Source organism: Pseudochaenichthys georgianus, chromosome 12, assembly GCF_902827115.2.
Source record: "Pseudochaenichthys georgianus chromosome 12, fPseGeo1.2, whole genome shotgun sequence".
NCBI lineage: Eukaryota > Metazoa > Chordata > Actinopteri > Perciformes > Channichthyidae > Pseudochaenichthys > Pseudochaenichthys georgianus.
In genome coordinates, this window is record NC_047514.1 from 19,596,591 (window position 1) to 19,620,831 (window position 24,241).

Here is a 24,241-nt window from a genome sequence, read left to right on the forward strand (position 1 = left end):
CGGCTGCTATTTGTGGCGTAAGCAATGGGTGGCAGAGCGGGGTATGTAATGTTTCATGGCCAGATGAGCTATTGACTGTAAGCAGATATGACTGGCTGTAATCTTTGAGACACACTGCAATTTCAGCATGACCAATGAGTCTATCGTAGGAAAACAAGAGCACATTTTATCAGGCAAGAAGCAGGGTATTTGACAAAAAATAAATCTGGGTATTGTGTATAAGGCAGGATTAAAACGCGCTGGGATCATCTTGAATGTTATACAGCATTCAGTGTATTAAGCTTTCACTTCCAAGCTGCATAAGGTCATATTATGTAGGTCATTATCATGCAGATCCAGATGCATGACCACACTTGGAATCAGGGATAAGATTTGTGGCCAAACCTGAAATGAAAGGTTTCTCGTACTTTGAAAACATCTGACGCACATCCCCCTACCGGTAAATGTATTCTTGTTGTGTTACTTATTCCCTGACATCTAAATGGGCCATCTGGGATTTGCACTTTGTTCGATTTCAGTGTTAAGCCATAAATCTTATGCAACATGTATTTGTTCCTTTGTATGTATAGGTTCCCTGTCCCATGAACTGTATAACTCAAGTTATGCAAGCTTATGGAAACAGTTGGCATGCAAAGTAATCCTAAACCTAACACAAACTGAGAGAAAAAACGCAACAAAAACATCCGGGATGTCTGTTACACATTACATTTGTATCATTACATCATGATCTCAGCCAAATGATCTGATCTAATGCCCTCATGGTGATGGACACAAGTGAATGGAAGAGTGTGTGTTCAGTGTGGGTGTTAAGTGTGGGTGTTCAGTGTGGGTGTTCAGTGTGGGTGTTCAGTGTGCAGATTGCACTTTACTTACATCGTTTTGAATGCATGCAGTTTACTTGTAATGGCTAATGGGTGTAAATGTTACAATGTGGCATTAGTGCTTTTTACTAATGTATTCTGTCTGGTTCCCAATGTGCTTTTGGCTGGTTTATCCAAGCAAAAAGGAACCCTATCATTCAATCATGTTCTGTTGATTTAACAGAGCTTGTAATCCCTAAATGTACATGTCATAATGCATTCATAATATTACTTTATTAACTAAACCGCACCATGCAGTTTTATTTGGAGAATATTATCTTCTCGCAATGCAAACTGCTGCTAAGTTTGCCTATATGAAAGCAAGTCACTCTCTCTTTCAACTAGACAGTGCTATGCATTCAGTTCACCCACACTTTAAATGTTGGACCATATCTCCAACACCTATAAAAGGTGTGATTTCCGCAAGATGTCCAACTAGTTTCCTCATGTGAGCAGGGGCTATGAATGATCACACTGGCACCACAATCTGTTTCACCGTGATGTCTTCTATTATCACTCCTCAGTAAGCCAACCTGCCGCCAGCCGAGCTACAGGAGGCATGCATGCTGTGTGTCAATTGATTTAAAAACACGTCTTTATTAACTTAATATAACGCGTTCTGCTCCTATAATATCCACTTCCTCTGACCATGTGTGCTACTGGTGGCAGAGGAGGGGAAAGGTGACCGGGGGGGCTATCATGAGCCACATTATGTAAATAAGGTGCAGGGGCATGTGCCAGTTAAACCGCAGTGCCGTGCGAAGTGAGACAGAAGCTTTGGACGGTAGAAGCCGGGGCCGTCGGTAGATGGCGGTAACCCAAGAAACCTGATCCACAGAGTTCTCGGGCACTCTGTCTCAGTTTGCAGCACTCGCTCTGAAGGCAGAGGAGCTGAACAGTTTGAAGGACATAATAGAAAAACGCAAAAACCCAGGAGAGCTCACGGCGGGTCCTCTCGAGCTTTGCGCGCAGCACTCCCGAGCAGGAGACGGAACGCTTTGCCAAAAAGAACAACGGGAAAACTAAAAACACCATGGAAGACAAATCGAATTCGTTCTCCAGCAACAAGGAGGAGAAGGCGGATGGGAATAATGTGTTTCAGAGGCAAGACTCGATACAGAAAAATAACACGGGGAGCCAGAACATGAAGGACCACGGCAACTCAGTGGGCTTCAAGGGGGAGCGGGAAGAGGCCATGGCCGGTTTTGACGATCTGGACGAGGAGGACAGGCAACATGGTTTTATGCAGAGGCAATTTGGGGCCATGATGCAGCCCGGAGTGAATAAGTTCTCCTTGCGTATGTTCGGCAGTCAGAAAGCCGTGGAGAAGGAGCAAGAGAGGGTGCAAACGGCCGGATACTGGATCATTCATCCATATAGCGATTTTAGGTAAGGGCTGGAAAAAACACCTGCTCACCCTCCCTCTTTTTTTCATCCACCCCTCCCGTCACCCGGGGGTCTGCAAGCTATACACTTTCACACATGACGTTCTGTCATCGGCAAAGCCTGCCCCGAAGCGCAAACGCTAATCTGTATTTAGGCAGTCAGGCTCAGGGCTTCACTGACAAAATGTGCTCAGCGAGTGTCTGTGTTTCATTGCGGCATTTTTATTATAACAGAGAGGGACGCGCGGAGGCTACAAAGGTGTATCAGTGAGATGTCCTTGGAAAAAGGATGGTGAATGTCAACACACAGGCGCACCTTCTCCTGATTGTTCCCCCGTATCACCACAGAGTCGGCTCTTCAGTGCGATATGTTCCCGTGTAGAGGTGACAGTACCTGGACACAATGTGACAGTGCCATTGCACCATCACGGTTGTAAACATTTCATTGTAGGCGGAGGTACGAGGCGACGGGCCTGTGTGCAAAAAAAATGCACAGAATGCGGTAAAAATCGTGCAGGGAAACGATTAGGGAGAAAATGGCCGTTTTTGGAATTAATCAGTCAAAATTAATCTGGCTAACACTAGATAACACTTATGGATGAGTGATTTGTTTTTAGGGGGGAGTACATGTAATGGAATGTGTTGCTCATCATGGCACACTTACTTCCTTGTCATTCATGCCACAGTGACATGGTATTTTATGGCTTGTCATTCTCAACACATAGTCCCATTGTTGTGAAGAGTGATGCTGTAAGTGGACACTACATTTAGCCTGACTTATCACACATTCATGATGAGTAGTGTTGCAATTGAGTCTTGCCATTGTGAGTTTAGACCAACTGCTTGTAATGCGTGCTCTAATGTGTTTAACATATATCTGGCAGAGCACAGTCAAATGGTAAACACATGAGATCATGTACAGCCAGGACTGGTTCTCCACACGCTGCATGTTTACAGTTCACCACTCAACCAATTAAGCATCTCATCTGCGCCGCTGTCCCCTGGCACGGCTTGATGGCGACAATCATCCGCCTTTTCCATTGAAGCTCGTGACACGCAAGGGCACGTTGATCCCGCTGCCTGTAACATGCAGCTGTCCGTGGTCCTGAACTCTGAGCAGGCCTGAGTATGCAGCACAATGTTTCTCTAAGCTTTAATGCATGCTCCTGGTTCTAATGTAAAGATCTAAACTCTGCAAAACGTCACTTTTATGAGCGCTAAGCTTTGCCTCGCTTTTGTTGGTACATTGATCTTAATGCAACAACATCACAATAGCTCTCACTGCCATTTCACTCAACATGATGCTAAGTCGGATGCACTGTAGCCCACACAAAGGACACAGGCATATGCACATGCCCATGTGCTCGCACAGATGATGGTGGGCAAGGATTAGTAGCACAACAGTCAATGAGCTTAGCGGTCTCTGGAAACAACAATTATGTAAGGACATTGACCTCTCTCGACAAGATGGCTAAAAGGTTACAATTCAGTCATATGGCCCTTTTACAGCTGGCTATAAATGAGTTGTATTAAGTGTATGGGCTGATCTACTGAATGCTTTTTTTGTTTAAGAGATAAAGAATTGAGGGGAAAAGTGCCGGGTAAAGGCTCCATTATGGATCATATCACTGTTATACATATATAATGTATAACCGTTGTCTTATAAATACGAGACTTGTTGGGCAATCAATGGCGATTTGTGCAATGTAATCTCTGCTGAAGGAGATTTTCTTTCACTAACTCAGACTGTGAAGCCCCCCTAAGGCTCCTTCCTCATGACATTTTCCAAAGGGCATTTTGTTTTATAGGATGTCCTTGTCCTCAAGCTAGTTTAAAGACAACCCCTTTTTGCAAGACAGATTGCCCCGTAGCTTGTATTTTTAAGGTTCAATCCTAGTGCTTCAAGAAGCTCAAATACTGGTGCATAAATGATGGAGGTGCAAGGGTACACTTTGTTTGCCAGGTCTCCTTGTAATGTAGCTTTAAAAGTAATCTAATTTTAAACTGTAGGGCTTAACCTCTTAATTAATTGACTTTGTTTGTACATATTAAACATTTCCTGGACCTTATTCTTTTCTATACTGAGAGATATTTGTTTGACCCAAAAGAGAAAACCCTGTAGGTTCTTTAATGAAAACTCTTACGTAAGTACAGTCCATGAATGACACCACTGTTCACACAGGCTTTATATTGCTTTGTGGGAGTGTTTGAAATTCAATATCCAACATATTCTTTGTACACAGTGGCTGCTTAAAGATTAATGGCAGGTTAGTAATATTCATTATTCATAGATTTTAGAGAGGGCTCATGCACGGCACCATACACCTCTGGTTATTCTAAGGAGAGGCCTTTGTCGTGTGTTGTCTTCTTTCAGGCATTTTTAAAGAGGCCGTCTGTTCGGCCAAGACAGATGTGTGTGTTTTAGACGTTAAGTCATAGTTTATCAAAGTTTGAAAAAAAACCTGGCAACCTGTCAAAGTCTTTTCATCAGTTTGAGAATCCAGTGTCGAACATTGTCGTCGATTCAAACAAATACTACACGTAATGCCCTCCCAGACATGGAAGGACAGAGAATGATTGGTTGTAGATCTGTACCCGCATGCTGTGTTTTTAATAACATCATCACTCACCGATGACTTTGACCGGAATGTATTTGATCAGCATCCCATGTTTCTCACTCTACACATCACTCTGCACAGGCGTGTCCCCTCTTGGAGCACGTTATACTCGTCACGTTGCATATTGGATTGGGGCCGAAAGACGGTGCTGAGTAAGATGCTACGGGCTTCCCTCTGTTGCCCGGCAGGAGTGGTCGGACATTGATTATGATGGAGCACTTGTTGTAGGGTAGAAGACATGAGCTGGCTTGATTCTGACCATTTGTTCGCTCTGTGATGAACACAGGCGGGACATTACTCTGTTCTGAGCTGGTTGTCTGTGTGGGTTCTACAGCGCCATGCTCCTGTATTAGATAAGCCCACTTGGCTATACAAGTCAACAGTGGGCAAAGACCATGTCTGGCTTTTTGGTTTTCTGTGATATATTTGTGGGTAAGAAATACTCATTGTTTTTAAATAGTCCTTGCAGGGTGCACACATCTGGCAGAGGAACCGATGCTGTGTCTGCAGTGTTGCTTCAAAGCCTGTCTAATGGGTTTTGGAACAGTGCTCCAGTGATTGCAGCTCCCACTTTAATCAATCAGAACAGCTGCCTGTTGGTGTGTTTGGGAGCATGTTGACAAAGTGAGGAAGGATTCGGCATAAGAAACGACTAGCCGTAGTGCAGGGTGCTTCCTGGTGTGAATGCATTGATGGGGGAAAACCTGAGGGAAGATATAGGCTGGAGCTGGAGGCGAGTATCTGAGGAGAGCTCCATGTGGAGTTGAAGCGTCAATGGAGCTGCAGAACCTGAAGCAGGAGTGTGGCTGATAGCCAAGTGCATCACTGGGGTAGGAGCTGCAGCTGGGCGCACATCCTCTTAGCTACTGGTTGAACTGGGGCTGGGGGCTTTGTCCGAGTGGAGGCAATGAAGCAAGCTTTTAAGTCGATGATGTAGCAAGAGCAGGGCGCAGTCTTCGAGCTGTCGTCGGAGCTGACTGCATTGGCACACTTCGTGACTGGCTCTTTAAAGAGAGAGGGGACAACTCACTTTGCATTCAAATACCTGAAATACCCTTTGTTGTTCAAGGGTTGAGTGAACTGTGCTACATGCTGCTCTCTAATTCAGCAACATGTTTGGCTGCCTTCTGTTTTATAGTTTCAAATTCAAGAAGTGAAACACAATATTTTATTCATTAGATAAGTGGGCGTGTTAGAGGTCACGTACAGTGGACATGCCACCTACACAAGTCATGAGAGGAACAGAAATATCCTGGAGATGTGGGCACTGTGTGGGCTTTTGTTTATGCTAATGAGTGGAACACATCATGCGTTTACTTGATATAGTACAGTTGAACAGATGCTCATAGTGTATTCCTGAGTGGTATAAGTATATTTCGGTTTTACCCTTTAAATCCACACTTCCTCAATTACATCAATGACTTTATTCTAGTTAATGAACTTTGCTTTTCTGAGTTATTGTATTTCAAACTTAGTTTCTTTTTAACTTTCTATCTGTTCTAACATTTCTCTTTTTTAATCGTAGACCAATTAAGCTATCCTAAGCTATTTCAGTTTTCCTCAGATCCATAGATTCCTAAAATAAAATAATTGTTTCATCTTTATTTGTTGTTCTTGTTCCCCTCCGATACGAATATGTTTTCATTGTGAATTGTTTTAAAGCAATTTAAAAGATGACTCTTGCAGATGTCATCACTGAAGCCTCGTTTTAAACATATACATGTTAATAAAAAGAACAACCCGTGACACATACTGCTCTGTGTCCTTGCATGTTGGATGGAGGCAATAGACTGAATATTATACAATAGTGTCTTTAAGTATTCAACACGGCATGATAAAGGGTTTGTTTTTGTATTCGCTTAGTCTATGCTCATTGAGATTGTTTCATACGTACCTACCTTCAATACTTGAGGAATAAACAGCATAACATAATCCAAAGTGCATCATGTATTGTGCGTAGTTGTATCACGTATAGATTCAAGGCTCACCGTATGAAGAGTCCAATCCCTACGTCTATAGTTCAATGCCTGCTGGTGTAAAAATACCTATAGTGGATATTAAGAACCACCTGGATGACCCCCGTTTAGTTGGAGTGAAGACAATTATCGGACACATGATCTGTGGGTATTTATAAAGCCAAGGCCCTGTCTTAATTCGTTCAAACAGATCCATTACTGGGTGGCCAGCCAGGCAGCCAGCCAGCCAGCCAGCCAGCCAGCCAGCCAGCCAGCCAGCCAGTCCATTTCCATCTTCAACAGCAGCAACGCACGGGCAGGCAGGCAGGCAGGCAGGCAGGCAGGCAGGCAGGCAGGCAGGCAGGCAGGCAGGCAGGCAGGCAGGCAGGCAGGCAGGCAGGAAGGCAGGCAGGCAGGCAGGCAGGCAGGCAGGCAGGCAGAGCAGAGGCAGGCAGCGATGGCGTCAGTGGAGAGTTTTTAGCACGAGATAGGATTCCTGAAAGCATCTATTTTCATTCACGGTTGCTCGGCCTTTATCGAGGCCCAGGACACTTTGTGAGAAGAGCAGCGTGCTGATGAATCACTTCTCTGTTCATCACAAGACAGAGGGCAGGGACATTATCACAGCGAGGAGGACCAAAGGGTCTCCTACTCAAGTCCTTAATACAAGGAAAGGGCCAGCAGCACATGTCATGCCCTAGAATAATAGTTGTACTACTTTCAGTAACGTTGATACTATGAATAATAAAGATATTTAGGTAACAATATAAGCATATGGAGCTCTCAAAGCACGAGCTAATGCTAGCTAATTCTCCTGTGAGGACAGCATTAGGCAAGACCTTAGAGCCTCTTCAAGTCCACAAACGATGGTGTTGAACAATTCCTCAGTGATTGTTAAGACTCATAGTCTACTCTGAATGTTAGATGGCAAACTGATAGTAAAAGTTCTAAAGTCAGACTATAAAACCACCGTCATGTCAGGCCGCGATAGCTGCAATATCTCAGCATATATCGGATGAATTGTCCAGAGGATGAATCCTGCTAACAACCTGTTGATGTCTTGCCAGCTATTAGATGGATTATAATTCACTGTAATGACGTTGGCGATGCTGCTATAATCAGGTCAAATGTTGTATCTGTCCAATGTTTTGGTTTGTGACCAAACACCGACAAACATTTCCATCATCCTTAACTGTACTTTATGTTTAGTGCTTGTTAGACGTAGTTGAGTTAGCATGCTGATGTTAGCAATTGACTTCAAAGCGCTGCTCTCTTTAAGTTCTACCTAGACTCTATTTCTTACCCTAGGAATATGTAACAGTTGGACGGCTTTCTACTCTTAGACGTGTAACCACATTATGTGGATTGAAATGAACACGTGAACACCGTCTGTCTGTGTTCATCTGTGCTTTGCTAACGGATGCCTGTCTCTTTGCAGGTTCTACTGGGACTTGATAATGCTCATCATGATGATGGGGAATCTAATCATCATTCCTGTGGGAATAACCTTCTTCTCAGAGCAGACCACCACCACCTGGCTGGTCTTCAACGTGGCCTCGGACACCATCTTCCTGGTGGACCTGGTCATGAACTTCAGAACGGGGATCGTCAACGAGGAGAGCTCCGAGATCATACTCGACCCCAAGATCATCAAGATGAATTACCTGAAAAGCTGGTTTGTTGTGGACTTCCTCTCCTCCATTCCAGTGGATTATATCTTTTTAATAGTGGAGAAAGGCTTTGACTCGGAGGTCTATAAAACGGCCCGTGCCCTGCGAATCGTCCGCTTCACCAAGATCCTCAGTCTTCTGCGCCTGTTGAGACTGTCCCGACTCATCCGATACATACATCAGTGGGAGGAGGTATGTATCTGTGTGTGTGTGTGTTCACCTCAGAGTAGAGATTTAAATACATGTCGACAACAATGCAGAGTTATGGTTGTTTAGATGTCTCTGCGGCATGGTGGTTCTCCGTGTGGGTTCCTCTCCCCGGCAACAACCTTGAAAGATTAACCTACGGATATAATGGTGCAGGTTTAACGCTTAGGCGCTGTCAATCACCACTGGTCAGACGGCTTATCTGTTGATGACAAGTAATAATGTCAGTTTCAGCTCATCGATGGGTGAAATTCATTCAGAATCCGAAATGGCCTCCTTTTCTTGTGGGGTTATATGGATTTAGGCATAACACAATGTACGCAGGAGTATAACGACGTGACTTATTAAAGGTAAGATAGATATTAAAGGCTAAATGAACTACTTGTGAATGTTTTGTTGGTGTGGCTGTACGAGATGGTGGATTGTGTGTCATCCTCAAGGTTAAACCCCAGCGGACATTACAGAGACCGATACATTATTACCCTCCATCGGGTCATTGCACTCTCTGACTCAGACTGCTAACCGGGCTCTCGCCTTCCCGCGGTAACGATTTCATTACACACTGAAGGATTCCTCCCCTTATCCTGACTGCTCCATTCCACATTTTCACATCGTGACGGGCAAAAAAAAAGCGCTGGCATCACGTTTGATTTAAAATGTAGTTTGAACTAAATGTAACCATAAATCTATTTAATAAGCTGGCTGCTCTTTTCTCACCTCATCCTCAACGTCCTTGCCCTCGCAGCTCCCTGTGCGCCCCTCACTGTCTGTCTCCCCTGTTGTGATAGCTGCTGTTATCCATGCTATTTGTTACAAGCAAATGGTGTCGTTGCCAGGGCTCAACCTGAGGCTGCTTTCATTGGAGTGGACACACTGTATTGTGCAAGGATATATCAGTAACAACAATGGTTTATTTACTGTGTGAAGATGAAGCCATAAGCATTTATCTAGTCATGAAGAGTATCTGGCCCGAGTTTGGCGTTAATAGTCCAATTGTGCAGCGTTCCCATTTCCCAGCCCCCATAGTATGGATCAATGAACATCTTTGTGCTCGACTACCAACGAGGCAGCACACTTTTATACTGTTTATCGCTTATATTTCTCTGTCAGTTTAAAACTATCTTCTATCACCCTTAGTGCATCGTGTGGCATTTGACAAACAAAAGCATTATGCATGCTTCAGCAGAGCATTATTCAACCGCCAGTCCAAATGTGGATTTACTGTATATACATATGCGCACAACGAAACAGACACACAAACCATATTCTGAAAGAGAGCACCGTATGGATCTCAGTTGCTTGGTGTTATTGCACACAATGTGGGAAGTTGATTATTCATTTCAGATCGGTACTGTATATAATACCGCCGTGCCGTTTGCAGAGATGTATGCAGTGGGAGGACGAGATGGTATGGGCCAGGTTAGAAACACAAATAGACGGTGCCCAAGGTTAATGAAAATCTGCAGTGAGCATACATTGAGGCAGGCAGTGCCGTATAGAGATGTGTCATAGTGCTTGATACAACAGCAGAGCTCACTCCCTGCACTTCGTCTCACTAATGCCCAGTCATTCCTCTTTGTGTCCATGTGTCTCTCAGCACCATACCTTCCGTTTAACCTTTGAAAATACAGTATAGCAATAAAATAGTTATTTTGGCGTATAACAGACACATCGAATAATTACACAACAGCGAATCAGACACATCCAAAGGAGGCGTGAGGGGAAAGAAAAGCACTCGTGGAAACATTCCAAGCTGTCGTAACATGTTAGGTGTAGGATGCAGGATTGGAGCTGTAATGGAGGGGCACATGCAGCCCCCTGCTGCCATCGTGGGTTCCAAGCAGTAAACAATCATTACAACATCCGCGGGATGGACTCGATTAGTTATTCAGACAGCGAATCTCAACCATCGATCATCTTGCAGCCCTGCACGTCCGTCATTCCTTCATCTGTCGTGTGCCTCCCCCCCCCCCCCCCCCCTCTTTTCACTTTGTCACCATCTCTTCCTTCCATCTGCGAAGTAAAGAGGGTTTCATCCGCGCTGGACCCAGAACTAGGCTAAGTCAGATTTGTTGATTCGCCAACACACCATATTTTGACTTCATCTTCTTCCACTCTCAGGCCTTATACTCCAACGTATTCATTTGTACCTCACAGGAGCCGCGTTTTCCTGCTTGGTTGATACCAACTTATACATGTTCGAAAGATTTTAAAGATGATGGTAGATTGATAGTAACAACATGCTTGTGCTAATTGGGAACATACTGCTATGAAGTGGCTGCTGGGTATTATATAAAAACAGCTGAAAAGAATGGTATTAGTGCCCACAGAGGAACTGATGCATCTTATTTACATCTTATTCCCATTGTCACTCATTAGTAGAAGTAGATTAGTCCATCTGGCTGTGCCAATAGCAATGATGGCCAAAAGTAACCTACAGAATAGTTTCAATAAGCATTATTACCACCTCTTATTTTATTTAAAGGCCACTAGCAAGACCACTTTTTGTTATAAAGGCTCTTACCCCTGCTTTTTTTTTTTCATATAATTGGAAAATGATGGTAATTATCATATACTGTACATACAAAAATCCGTCATCAATTATCCAGTGGAATGCATCACAGCCTTTACAGCTACAGTTCATTTCAAATGACCTGTTTTGTGTGCCACTATTTCTATATGTGTGCAGGGTTCTTTGTTTGTTTGTACAATCATTTATTCATTTGTTTGCTCACGCATAATTATTGCAATGCACGGGGCTTAGGGAAATTGCAGCACACAGTGTGAAGGTCACGCAGGGCAGTAAATATACGCTCTGTATTCAAACACCACCATTTAAACCAGCACTGAACCAGATGGAGGCTGGAGCACGTTTCTACATCTACAAAGAAACGTAGTGACTTTTTGCTTATATTCTTGGGAACATGCGAGTGCCTAAATTAAATATTTGAAGTCTTTCTAAGCGGTGCCGACATGTTTCCACTGTGGTGTAGCTTGACTCAAAGACATGTACAACCGGCAAAAGTGTTTTAGGCACTTTGTAGTGACGCCAGAAAGGGCAACAAGGACTCTTCTGCCAAGGGAAATGCTTTTTCGAGAGCATGTGCTTTAGCCTTTTAGATATGATATTGAGCAATTCAATACCAACTAAACTTTGTCCTTACAAAATTGTTTTGTAAATATTAGAATATGTTGCACAAAGTCATTTTAACCATGGTTCAATGTAACATGAGAAGTGTTGCTTGTACGAATGGAATATCACTTGATTCTGGAGTTACCCTCACTTCTACGTTAGCATCTTGCAGCTCTTTGTTTTGGTTTTGAAGCCACACATGTACAGTTTTTATTATCAATGATCAATCATTGGCTCTTTTACAGCATAACATAATCTAATGAAACGTCTTTATACTCCCTATATAGCACCGAACAGCAAACAGGCGAGGTTAGCAGCAGGTGAACATGTAGCATGTATCAGCTACAACTCAAGATATCTGCCTCAAGACTGGGGAAACCGAGTGAAACAAGAGAGGATATATTTAACTTCTATTCATCATGTATCCAGAAACTCCAAATAAAAAGAGTTCACATACATACAGTACATAAATAAATCCCTTATTAATAAGTTCCCACCGTAGAGGCCCACAGAAGACTTATTTTTAATCACTAGGGATTTAATAATTAAATCAAATAACGAAGCAGTTTTTATAATGGTCATTTTTTCCCCTTTCATCTTTAATTTCTCCGGCATGTTGAGATGTTTCAAGGGCGCTTTTCCCCCCTGCTCCTATTCATTTACAACCCTTCTTATGTGTTAGCTAATTATCCCAACGACCTTAAAGTCACAGTTCTTTCCCCGCACTTCTGCTGCTACCTTTAGATATACATGAGCTAACGTTGGACATATTCCAGGATGTAGATACCGGTCTGTCTAGTGCTAATTTTGGGTAATTGTATTTCATTAAAACGTGCAAAAACAAACCAAAGGGGTAACATTTTCAAACTGCGGTGGAGAATCCCCACAGGTCCCAGTGCCACATCTGGCTCATCACAGCCACCAGGCCTCCCGCCAGATCCCAGCGCGAGCACAGGGGCTCAGGTTGGACGTGTGGCAGCAAACCAGCCCCCCCGAGGCTTGTTGCCCAACACAGACTTTTTCTGTTACTCAACAATAGTGTATACTCATCAGGAGTCTTGGTCTGTACAACACTGCATTTTGCTTACTGAAGATCAGGGATAGTAGGGACTATTCATTCATCATCAAACCTGTACGTACTGAAAAAAGGAACATTGTTTTTTGTGGAAATATCTCGGACATAGAAAAGTGCCACTCTTCTGTATAATCAAGTCTTTTCTCTGAAGAAGAGTCATCAATGTGTTTTATAACACCTACTGGGACCTAATTATATTTCCCTGTGTGATGCTTCGTTGAAACTTCACAACCAGAGAGCTAACATCATTCTGGGATTGTACTGTATGTCTGTTGTGACAAATGACTGATATATAGCAATATAACAATGCATGCTTTATTCATACACTAGCTGTAAGGTCATGAGATATTCTCTCATCCTTCTGAGGGAGATTCTGTCGTATTCAACTAGGAAAGTGTTGTTCTTTGTGGCAGCTGATGCCTTACACTTGAGTGATGGCACACACGTGTGTTTATTTGTTTGTGTGGGTTATTAAAATCGCACAGACTCTGCTCTATAACACACTGCAGTCCTCGTTCACTCAATAGTGAACAGAACATGCATATGACAGATGCTTTTGACATATGTTGCCCCCAGTTTGGGGCTTGTTTTCCCCTTTAGTTAAACAGGTGGACGTGTATCACATTACATGTTGACCGGTCATGTTGCTGAGTCAACTGTATTTTGATACTGTTATAACACACTGTCCGACATGGTGAGCTACACAATGGTTGCCTTCTGCTTCAATTAGTGTAAACAAACGGCAGTAGCAGGACTTTTGGTTGCTGTAAGGGAAACTTCTGTGCAGCAGCAATGCAGTGGGAGTCGCCGACTGAGGAAGGAGACACGGGAAGGGCCGGAGCTTTGATGAACACTGATGGTTTATTTGGAGCTTGGGCCGGAGCATTCACATCACAAGTCCACGAGCCAGAGGTTCTGACTGCACGGTAGAGTTGCCTCTCTCTCGTCAGCCCATTGAACTGGTTTCGCAGAGAGCAATCAACGTATTTGAGAAGATAGCCTAAACAGTTAGCCTAAACTTGATTTCACACCTCGGAGTCCACAAACACCGAGAAGGAAGTGTCCCAGATAACAGACGTCAGGGTTGGTCCTGCACGTCATATCTAGGAGTCTAGGACTAACAGTTACAAGCTTCACTCTCCACCCTGCTTTATTCTAACTCTTACCCAACGTGCAAACGCCACTTCATTGAGGTGGGACGGGTGGCGCAGTGGTCTGTGCGTTTGATCATCAGGGCGTTGGGGAACTCCAGTTCGAAACCCGCTCCCGCCCCACTGCGTCAGGCCGGTGTGTCCTTGGGCAAGACACTTCACCCGAATTTGCTCCTGTGGGTATTTTCCACAGTAGATGACCATTACATGTGTATTTGTAAAGCGCTATAATAAATATAAGGATTATTATTATTATGATAAAACATACTGTAATTACTAAGGGCTGCACTTCTTTTCTTTGCATGTCTGCGTCATCCTCTCATGCCATCATGTCATCCCCATGGAATAAACATGCCCTAAAGCACAGTCTGCCAATCATAAGCACAGTATGCAGCCTCGTGGAATCTCCCCTGAATCCCTGGTGTTGATGTGTGTCCTGATCTCAGGCATGCAATAAGAGCAGTATTCATGATAGAAAAGCGAGTTAGATGTGCGTGACGCACGCTGCGGCTGCCTGTAGCAAGAGGCCGCTGTGCTAGCCTCCTATCTGTGCAGCACTTTATCAGAATCAGAGAGCTGTCGTGCAAAGGCGACATCATGTGAGAGTCACTTCTCAAATTCAGATTGTTCTATTAACTCCTGCCTGGAACATATACTAGTTGATGATTTGTATTTTCGTGCTGCCTTATTTTATTTCCGAGAGAGCATTAGTTTCCAATAGAGCGATCTTAAGAGTATGATGCAAAGGTCTGTTTCTTTATTGTGTCTGCAGCGAGTCTTCGTCCAAAGGGGCGCGGTTGATTCACAGCTCAGTGGGTACATGTATCTAACAGGGGAGGAGATGTGAGTGAACTGACCTGGGTATCTAGTTCACTGCGTGGGAGAGGAACACGAGTCCTTAAATACATCACGCTAAATAAACGAGGTCTGCACTGAAATAACCCGTGTTATTGTGTGAAAGTCAACTCTTCCATCTTTAGACTCGGCATGTCAACGCGCTGACAGTGGAGGTGTGAACGTCTGCACCTCTCCACCGTGTCTGATGGTCTTCTTTAATACAGCAGGCTGAAATAAAGCCAGGACAGAAATACAAAGGTGTTTCTTGAAATACATTGTTATACAAATAGCTTTTCTTTACCTTATGTATACAGCCCGTGTTGCAATCTACAATGCAGATCAGATACATGTATGAAAGCAAACAGACATTTCAGATCAAAGCTCAAGGCAGCAATAGTTTGAAAAAGAGCTGCATTTTCTGTGTATAAATTACGTATTTGACAAACACACATGTGATGTTTTTGAGTAAGGGTTTATATATATATATATATAAATACAATTAACTGACAGAAAGCAGACGCATTGTAAGATGAAAAGGGAGATTACTGCGGAGGGGGCAGTGCGTGCTAGGACACTCGCACCTCAGCAGTAGAGTGTGGTGTCAAAGGAGATTAGTCATCTTGGTTTATAGACTCCTGTGGACCTGATTCACCTGTCCCTTAGCGGGCCGCGCCAAGTCCTTTGTGCCCTGAGGCCTACGCCCTGGTCCCATGCAGGGCCACAGGTGCACACACACACACACACACACACACACACACACACACACACACACACACACACACACACACACACACACACACACACACACACACACACACACACACACACACACACACACACACACACACACACACACACACACACACACACACACACACACACACACACACACACACACACACACACACACACAATATGTGCTGAATCATGCATCAGATCTAAAGACAGATGGAAGTCGGTAGAAAGGGCATACGGAGAGAGGAGGGCAGTGTGTGTGTGTGTGTGTGTGTGTGTGTGTGTGTGTGTGTGTGTCAGCAACACTGATTCCTGTCCTAGGTTCCCCTGATTGATTTTCTATCCCGTTGAGCCTCTTTCTCTCTGTCCTTACTTCAATTACAAGCTGTAATTACAAAGGTTTTCAAAATATAACCCGGTAGTGTTTTTTGTCGGTTTGCCCATCGACCGCTGCTTTGTTTAAGCTGCCCCTACCCTCGAGTTATCACCGTGACCACAGCAATACATTACGCAAAGACACCATGGATCTTTAGGTCTACACTGCATTATCCCAGAGAACAACACGGGGCATTTATTGGAGGAGAAACTAACCTCATTACCATGTTCTCTCAAATGGCATTTAGTTGTAGGACACATACAGTATTTAGGAGCAGGGATGAGCCGCTGGCTGATGCCTGTATACAACTGTGTCCTGTTCTGTGATGTTCTGTTCTGTGATGTGATGTGCGAGGCTGAGGATTGTTGTGGGACTGTGTCATGTCTATGTGTTGTGTGCATCCTGATATTTCATACCCTGTAGCGTAGACACGGCATCATGCTAGCAAAGACCATCTTTTCCCTTCCTGAAATATACTGCGAATACCAACCCTGGACACATAATGGAAATAATGACACACATGTACTGTAGTGTTTCTGGAGCACAATTATGATCAGATAGTCCTCGTTTTAAAGGTCTCCTAGTATACTCTTTTTCATCAATATATTATAGGTCTGGGGGGGGGCAACAAATTGTTATGACATCATAAAGTGGCCAAAATCTGATCAGCTCATTTTCAGACAGGTTTTTAAATAAATGGATCAGAATACTGAAACTTGTACTACTACATGTTGATGTAGAAGAGACAGTGCATTTTACATAATGGGTGACCTTGAAGAATGTAGGACTGCGCACACACTGGAAGAGATTTATATACCTCTGCTAGAAAGGTTGTAGAACCCTGGGTGTGTTTCGGCTTCAGAGCAGGTGTTAGTTAGCCTAGATGCTGTGTTGCACGAGGCACACGTAGTCAAGGCGGCACAGCTGGGTGTTTATATTTAATGTGCCCCAACAAGATAAACGTGGGACTTTGGACATTGTTTTAAATCACACCGAGCTCTGGTTTGTCATTGGGCAAAAGGAGGCAGGAGAGAGTGCGTCATGGGTGGAGTTTTATTATGCAAACGCGCATTTGAAAAGCAAATTCAAGTCAGCTTTAGAGTTGAACAAAAACAAACTAGTTCAACGGTTTGTGTAGGATTTCTTATTACGGTCCAAATGTTGCAGCTGGGATCAACTTGATGTCCAATGCTCACTGACATTTTGATGAGAAATGTGTGATTTGGATTTGGTTACGCACGAGTCTGGGGAGACATCAATCACTTCAGGGCCACCTCCAGCCTGCGTGCAGCTGCCAGCCGAGCTGCTGTCGGAGCGCGGCTCTGTCTGGGTCACCTGCCTCGGCTTTGGTGCTTCTCCACCGTTTGAAGTGACTTTGTTTCTTTTTTCTTTTGTTCCCAATTTCACATAATATCCCTCCATCGGATCCAAATGTCTTTAACCCTTAAATGAGTAAGCAAGCACATATATTGGAATATTCATTGTTTGTCTAATGTATATACAGTACAGGCACTTCAAAATATGACCTCTATTTTCCAACTCACACTGTATCTCGTGAGATGCACATTTTCTATATTATAAAATCCATATTCCACCACTGTTGCACACTATCTTACCCATGGTACACTCGGACAAAGCCTTTTAAAGGAATGTGTGTCCCAGGATACAGAAGCCATTAAAGGTTTACGGATCCGTTTCCATTTTACAAATCTCATAATCTAATATAGATTATCATTTTATAAAATGGATGCAAAATATGTGTCGCAGGTGTTTTATTCAGCTCAATACTTTGTGAGTAAATGATTGTTATTTTCTGATCCTGACGGTCTGATCCGGTCTGCTGACTTTTACTAGCCTAAATGCTAATTCAATAAAAGCTGCAGTGCGTGTTTAACCTGTGCTTTCCTGTCGATAATCTCACCAGAATAGAAACACCTACAAATGTAACTAAAATAAAAAGGAAGAATAACAAACTACAGCTTGTTGTCGTGCTGTGTGGTCCAGGTGCCATCGACCAATAGCTCTGATTGGACAACAACATAGTGCTGTAGAAGCACATTTGCTGTCTAGTGCTACTTAGCAGTTGGCTACGGAGCAGTGACCTCCCTGCTCCCTCTTCTTCACCCTTACATCTTTCATCAGTGTTCCAGCTCCATAGCGTTGTGTGTTCATGCTTTGCCCCATTTGGTTGAGCAACTCTTAAAAACAGCTGCCCCCCCTTTTATGGAAAAAGGGAACATATTAGCATTTTCATGTCAACAAGGAGCATGTCTTACATCTTTCTTAATCACATTCAGTCAAAGCTCTAAGTTCTGTCTCCAAATCATGTTGTATTCCACCTTACAAACTATGCGTAATGCTGTTGGGGGATACACAAGTGTCGTGCAGCTTTGTGTCGGTCACTTTCATAAACAGACTTGGGATCCCCGTGCATGGTGTGGCAGAGGATGAGCGGCAGGCTGTTGGAGGAGAAGCAGACCTTTGTTGTCTCCAGCGTTGGAGCTGCAGCCTGCAGGTTAAAGACCCCTGTCACATGTCTATGTGTGACAATCCGCCTGTCACATTTGACAAGTTGTCAGTGAGGAGGGGGACCTTTCCTTGTAAAGTGTCATAGCAACAGTATCATTGTAAATTACACTGGAGAGGAACAATTGTTTTCGTCTGTGTTAAAATAAATAATAAAATGTAAGGAAATGTCACTTAATGATTTGAGCTTCAGAGTGTGCATTGCATATGTTAATGGCTTACAAAGGTACAAGTATCTTTCTCCCACAGATGTTAATGTAGTACTATATTTAGCAGCACACCATTGTTGGGGCTGCACTTCTTACTTTTAGTGCAGCATTTAACAATTCATCATCTCCAAAGCAAACATCCATCTCTATCCCTGTCCCTTTCCATCTCTATCCCTGACACACACACACACACACACACACACACACACACACACACACACACACACACACACACACACACACACACACACACACACACACACACACACACACACACACACACACACACACACACACACACACACACACACACACACACACACACACACACACACACACACACACACACACACACACCACACACACACACACACACACACACACACACACACACACACACACACACACACACACACACACACACACATACCATGTATACATCACTTCAGGGGACATTACATTGACTTACATGCATTTCCTGGAGACTTATCCTAACCTTAACCATAACCAACACATGCCTAACCCTAACCCTTACCCTTACCCTTATCCTTAACCTTACCCTTACCCTTAACCTTACCCTAACCCTAATCCTAAACCTAACCAAGTCTTCACCCTAAAAGTAATGATTCCCCTTATGGGGACCTCCATTTTGTCCCCATAAGGGAGGCGAGTCCCCACACGTGACTATGTAAACAGATTTAGGTCCCCACAAGTATAGTAATGCTAGACCACACACACACACACACACACACACACACACACACACACACACACACACACACACACACACACACACACACACACACACACACACACACACACACACACACACACACACACACACACACACACACACACACACACACACACACACACACACACACACACACACACACACACACACACAGCTTAATGGACTCCTCCAGTCCAATGTAGTTTCTCAGAAAGAAATGAAGGGCACTGCTTCCCTTCCCTCTATTGCTGTGTGTGTTGTTGTCCTCTTTGTTTTAAGACACGGCTCCCTGACGATGAACATAATGTGCCTCGCATGGTGTTCTCGCTCAGCTCGCTGAGGGGAAACTCTCTCTTGGCCCCACGGGCTGGAAAAGCCCGACCTCACCGCCTCAAAGCGACTGTTTCCCTCCTCATCATCCCCCTGTAGATTTAACCCATTTCCCCACTGCCAAGCCACTCAGTGCTCCTTCTGCTGCTCGTTGCTCTGGTTAACTGCAGTAGGGAGTATTAGAAGCCTCACCACCTGCTATGATTTGCTCATGTTTTGTTGAATTAGAGACTGGGAGTACTGTAGACACAATTTAAATATAAGGTAATGATTGATTATATCAATAGTAATGGTTGCGCAACCCACCTTAATTCAAATGTAGCGGTTACATGAATAGCTATTGTGTGGATTGGAGTTGGTGTGCAGGTGATGCTCCTTGTATATCAAATATTGACTGCACCACACATACAACAAATATGTGTATTCTAGATTTCTTCATTTATAGATCAAACAGGAAGACGGAGAGGGAGGCTGGAGGCATTCAAGTGAGAGGAAATGTAGGTTTAAAATAGGCTGTATTGTCTGCTCCCTTTTCTTCTCAGCGTAAAATACCAATATGTAGACTTCCCTGCTCAGTTAGGCCATTATTATGATACGAGTATCAGATCTCTCTTAATGATGTTTCTTGTTTGTTGTAGGATTACACATCACTGGTTTTCTTTTTATATACTAGATTAGATAAGCATTTACAACTACATTTGAATGAATTTGTCATGTGCACAACAGCTCAATGCACACGTAGTTTAAAACAAATAATAACATCATTAATTAGACATGCGTAACTACACTTTATACTTAATAGAAGTTGGCAGACGCTGTTCTGTATCATGCTAACCTCTGTGCTGGTGTAGCTTCAATTCAAATAAACCACATGAATCTAAGAAACATGCTACTGGTGCTGTGTCTCCTCAACTCGTATTCTGTCGCCTGTGAAAAGTGAGAAACATCTGAGTTCATCGGGCTTTTATTAGCAACTGCTGGCTTCACAGGTCACTTTGTGTCACAGTGTCACTGTAACCTGAAATGGTATATACTCGTCCACTGAGTGCCTCTTGATATCTCTGTCTCTGTTTTTTCATCTTTTACTTTCACTGTCAGGCTGTCTCTCAGCTCGGCCCGTCATTTGATGTAAGATATAAACAGATGTGCATGCGCTGTAAGGACGGAGAGACAGCCAGGCAGTGACACCGAGAGGCAGACTGACAAAGAGAGAGGGAGACTTTGTTCAAGCCAAATCTTATGCAATACAAAATAAAATGTGTTAAATCAGAATCAGAATCAGAAACAGGTTTATTACCAGGTAGGTTGACACGTAGGTGGAATTTGACTTGGTGTCATGGTGCATACATAAAAGTGAAAACAAGAATTAAAAATACAGCTAGAGAACTAGAATAAATATTAAAAATAATACAAAATATAGTCAAATATATAACGGTATTTGCATTGCAATGGAATGGAAAAAAAAGAATAAAATATGGAATAAAAATCGGCAGTAATAAAAAAAAAAGTGTTCTAAAAGACAAGGGACCCAGGTTTTGCTATACACATGACTAAATCAAGTAATACACACACTCAATGTTCTGTAACATAGCCTGGGGGTTTTAGCAGCCGCACAGCAGCCAAACAAAACCAACATCTGCTTGGTCTTCTAACAGCTGTGGCTGTTTCTTTACTTTGTTTTCAAACTTTACTTTTTGACATTTATCGACAATAAGGATCATTTTCATGATTTATATTAGAGTTCTGAATAAGAAGACCATATGGAGCTAAGCTGTCGGGTCCGTCCCCGTGGGATATCCCCCTGCGTACACAAGCGTCCTCCTGCATGGTGTGCACAGTACAGTAAGCAGACAGATGACAGATATAGTCTTAGGAGTGAAGTGATAAGTGTGGAGATTAGGCTAATCTGGGGTTATTTCTGTCTGCTGGGCTGTTGTTAGTGGTTGCTGTGTGTGTGTAGTAAGAGGTGTGTTGAGACCATAGGTTGAGACCCTCAGTGTGGGGAGCATTGGTCATCCCTGGCTGGCTGAGAAACTAATCTAAACAAAAAAATTCTGTTTGCAAATCATATATATCAATATTCCAATTGCTTGTATATAGGCTATGAACAATAATAATAATAATACATTTTTACAGAGGTAGTTAAAAAAAAAGGTCAACAATTAAATATAGTAAAACACTCACACATTAAAAGCCAGTTTGAAGAGGTGAGATTTTGTAAGTTGTATTCTGCACTTTTTCTATTACATTCAATTGTGTTGCACTGTTGGAGGAGCCTGTGACCTAAAATGTTCATCGTCATAACTACACTGTAGCTATGTACAAAATAAAAGCCTTGCACCTGGAAACGCCCTTATGCTCTGCGCACTCCTACAGACTGACTGATTCTCCATGATGCCTATAATGATCCCTTGGTTATTTAGAGTAGAGTCGAGCAACACCACTCATGGCAGACATCCTGTAATGATGTCTTGTGCAGAATAATTAATTTGTAACTAATGAAGCATTTCGGTTTCTTCTACCCTCACTTCCCAGGAGTTAATGTTGTATGTAGCGGATGGATTAACGCCTCTTCATCTATCTGTCGTAACGGCTGCTGTGATCATCTGTTGAAGCTGTTGTATCCCAACACAACCATGTGTATGGTCTGGTATATGAGCATCACTATAGCAATGCGCTATTATTACATCACAGAGAAGTGTTATTATGGATGTCCGTTTGTGAATGCAGCGCAGATTAGATAGCGTATCATGTGTAGTTACTCCTGATGCTACAGCACAGTCAGAGGTATGCGGGGCTAGATAATGTGTTGCTGCCTCTCTCCGGGTTATTATAATATCATACCGTCCCCGTATGGCTGTGTGTTTATTGTATTATTGTTATGTTATACAGAACTTAATGGTTCTAACTCTGAGCCATTATTGTGTTTGCCTCAGTAAACAGAAAGTATCAATTCAATATGGATGACTCACTATTTGTATTTAACTTTGATTTAAAGGTGGGGTAGGTAAGTTTCAGAAACCGGCTCGAGATACACTTTTTGTTATATTCCATGGAATGCTCTTAACATCCCGATAGCAATGAATATCTGAAGTGCTTTGACAACAAATCCATAAAAAAATCTGTAGTCTGTCGAAGCCGTAATACTGTAAAAAGTACAACCGCTAAACGGATTGGATGGCCTACCTGCCTGTCAGCCTCCCATCGGGGCACAAACTTATCTCGTGCCCTCATTGGTCATGTGCGCGTTCGTGTGTGTTGGAGGAGGGGCTCTGTAAGGAAGTGGCAGATTTTCTCCGGTTGTGTATTATCAAATTCTAGCGATCTCGAGCCGGTTTCTCAAACGTACCTACCCCACCTTTAATTAGGAGATATTACAAATTGTTTTCAATAGCTTCCCGGCAAAGAAATGCAGCATCTTAATAACAATGTTGCAGACACAAAACACCACACAGTTTTAGAAATAATAACAGATTCAATAATACAATAATCCAAAATCATAATTCAGAAAAATAAAAGTCATTCAAATCAGATACTAATCAATTAAAAACACCCACAGCCAGATGTGCCTGTCTCTAAATCATTTACATTTCTTTAGTTTTGCATTTTATTTCAACCAAAAGGAGCAATATCCTTAAACACCATTGTTTTCCCTTCTGAATTTACAAATAGATATCTTCGTTTTTGGAGAGATTACACTTTTATTGAAGCATTTATATCCGTAAAAGAGATAGAAGCAGAACAGGCTAGCCCTATACATAGATAGTCATATGTCAATGGCTCAGTCTATGGGTTTAGTCAGACCATGCAATCTGAGCACGAAAAGAACAACAAGTGAGGTCTGAAATCCTACAAGAGGCCGTCGTTGTTTTCCTGGAAGAGGTCGGGAGAGTCCATATTGCTGATGTTTGCATGAGCACAGCAGGTCATCCGGTGCAATCCAGTCAAATCCCTCCTGGGCTCTAATCTTCCCGACTGCCTTCTTAGCACAACCACACTTCCACTCCTCCATGACATTCACATCACGACTGTATCTTCTTTCTTTCTAAGAGAGAAAGAAAGATCTGGAAGAAAAAGTTAACAAATGTCGTGGTCTATACTATTCTGTATTGCCATGATAACAAATACAGAACTGTTCTGCAGTATATTGTATGCTTTCAAATGATAGAAATCAAATTATATTAAGTAGTGCAAACAAATCAAAATGTTTATATTTGATCTCCTCAAAGGATGGCAAACGACTCACTTAATGTCAGAGATATTTTGCAAAGAGTACGATTGGAAGATTGCTCCCACTCTACAAGCCAGAGCCCTTAGCATAATGTGATCGGGGTCGCTTGTAGTCATGAACAAAATAACACACATTACATTTCAAGCTGAAGCTCCACTTGACTTTAGGGAGCTTGATAGACTTTCAGATCAGTGCTTAACTGCCTGACCC

The 24,241-nt window shown here is 43.0% G+C and overlaps 1 protein-coding gene across 1 annotated transcript in view; it reads left to right on the top strand.

Annotated features, from left to right (window-relative positions):
- The first annotated feature begins 1,619 nt into the window (after window positions 1-1,619).
- Window positions 1,620-24,241, top strand: part of LOC117456466 (potassium/sodium hyperpolarization-activated cyclic nucleotide-gated channel 1) — a 74,125-nt gene continuing 51,503 nt past the window's right edge. The window contains exons 1-2 of the mRNA XM_034096367.1: window positions 1,620-2,249; window positions 8,257-8,680. Of these exons, the coding sequence (XP_033952258.1) occupies window positions 1,894-2,249; window positions 8,257-8,680 (780 nt within the window). The 5' untranslated portion in view covers window positions 1,620-1,893. The remainder of the gene's footprint in view (window positions 2,250-8,256; window positions 8,681-24,241) is intronic.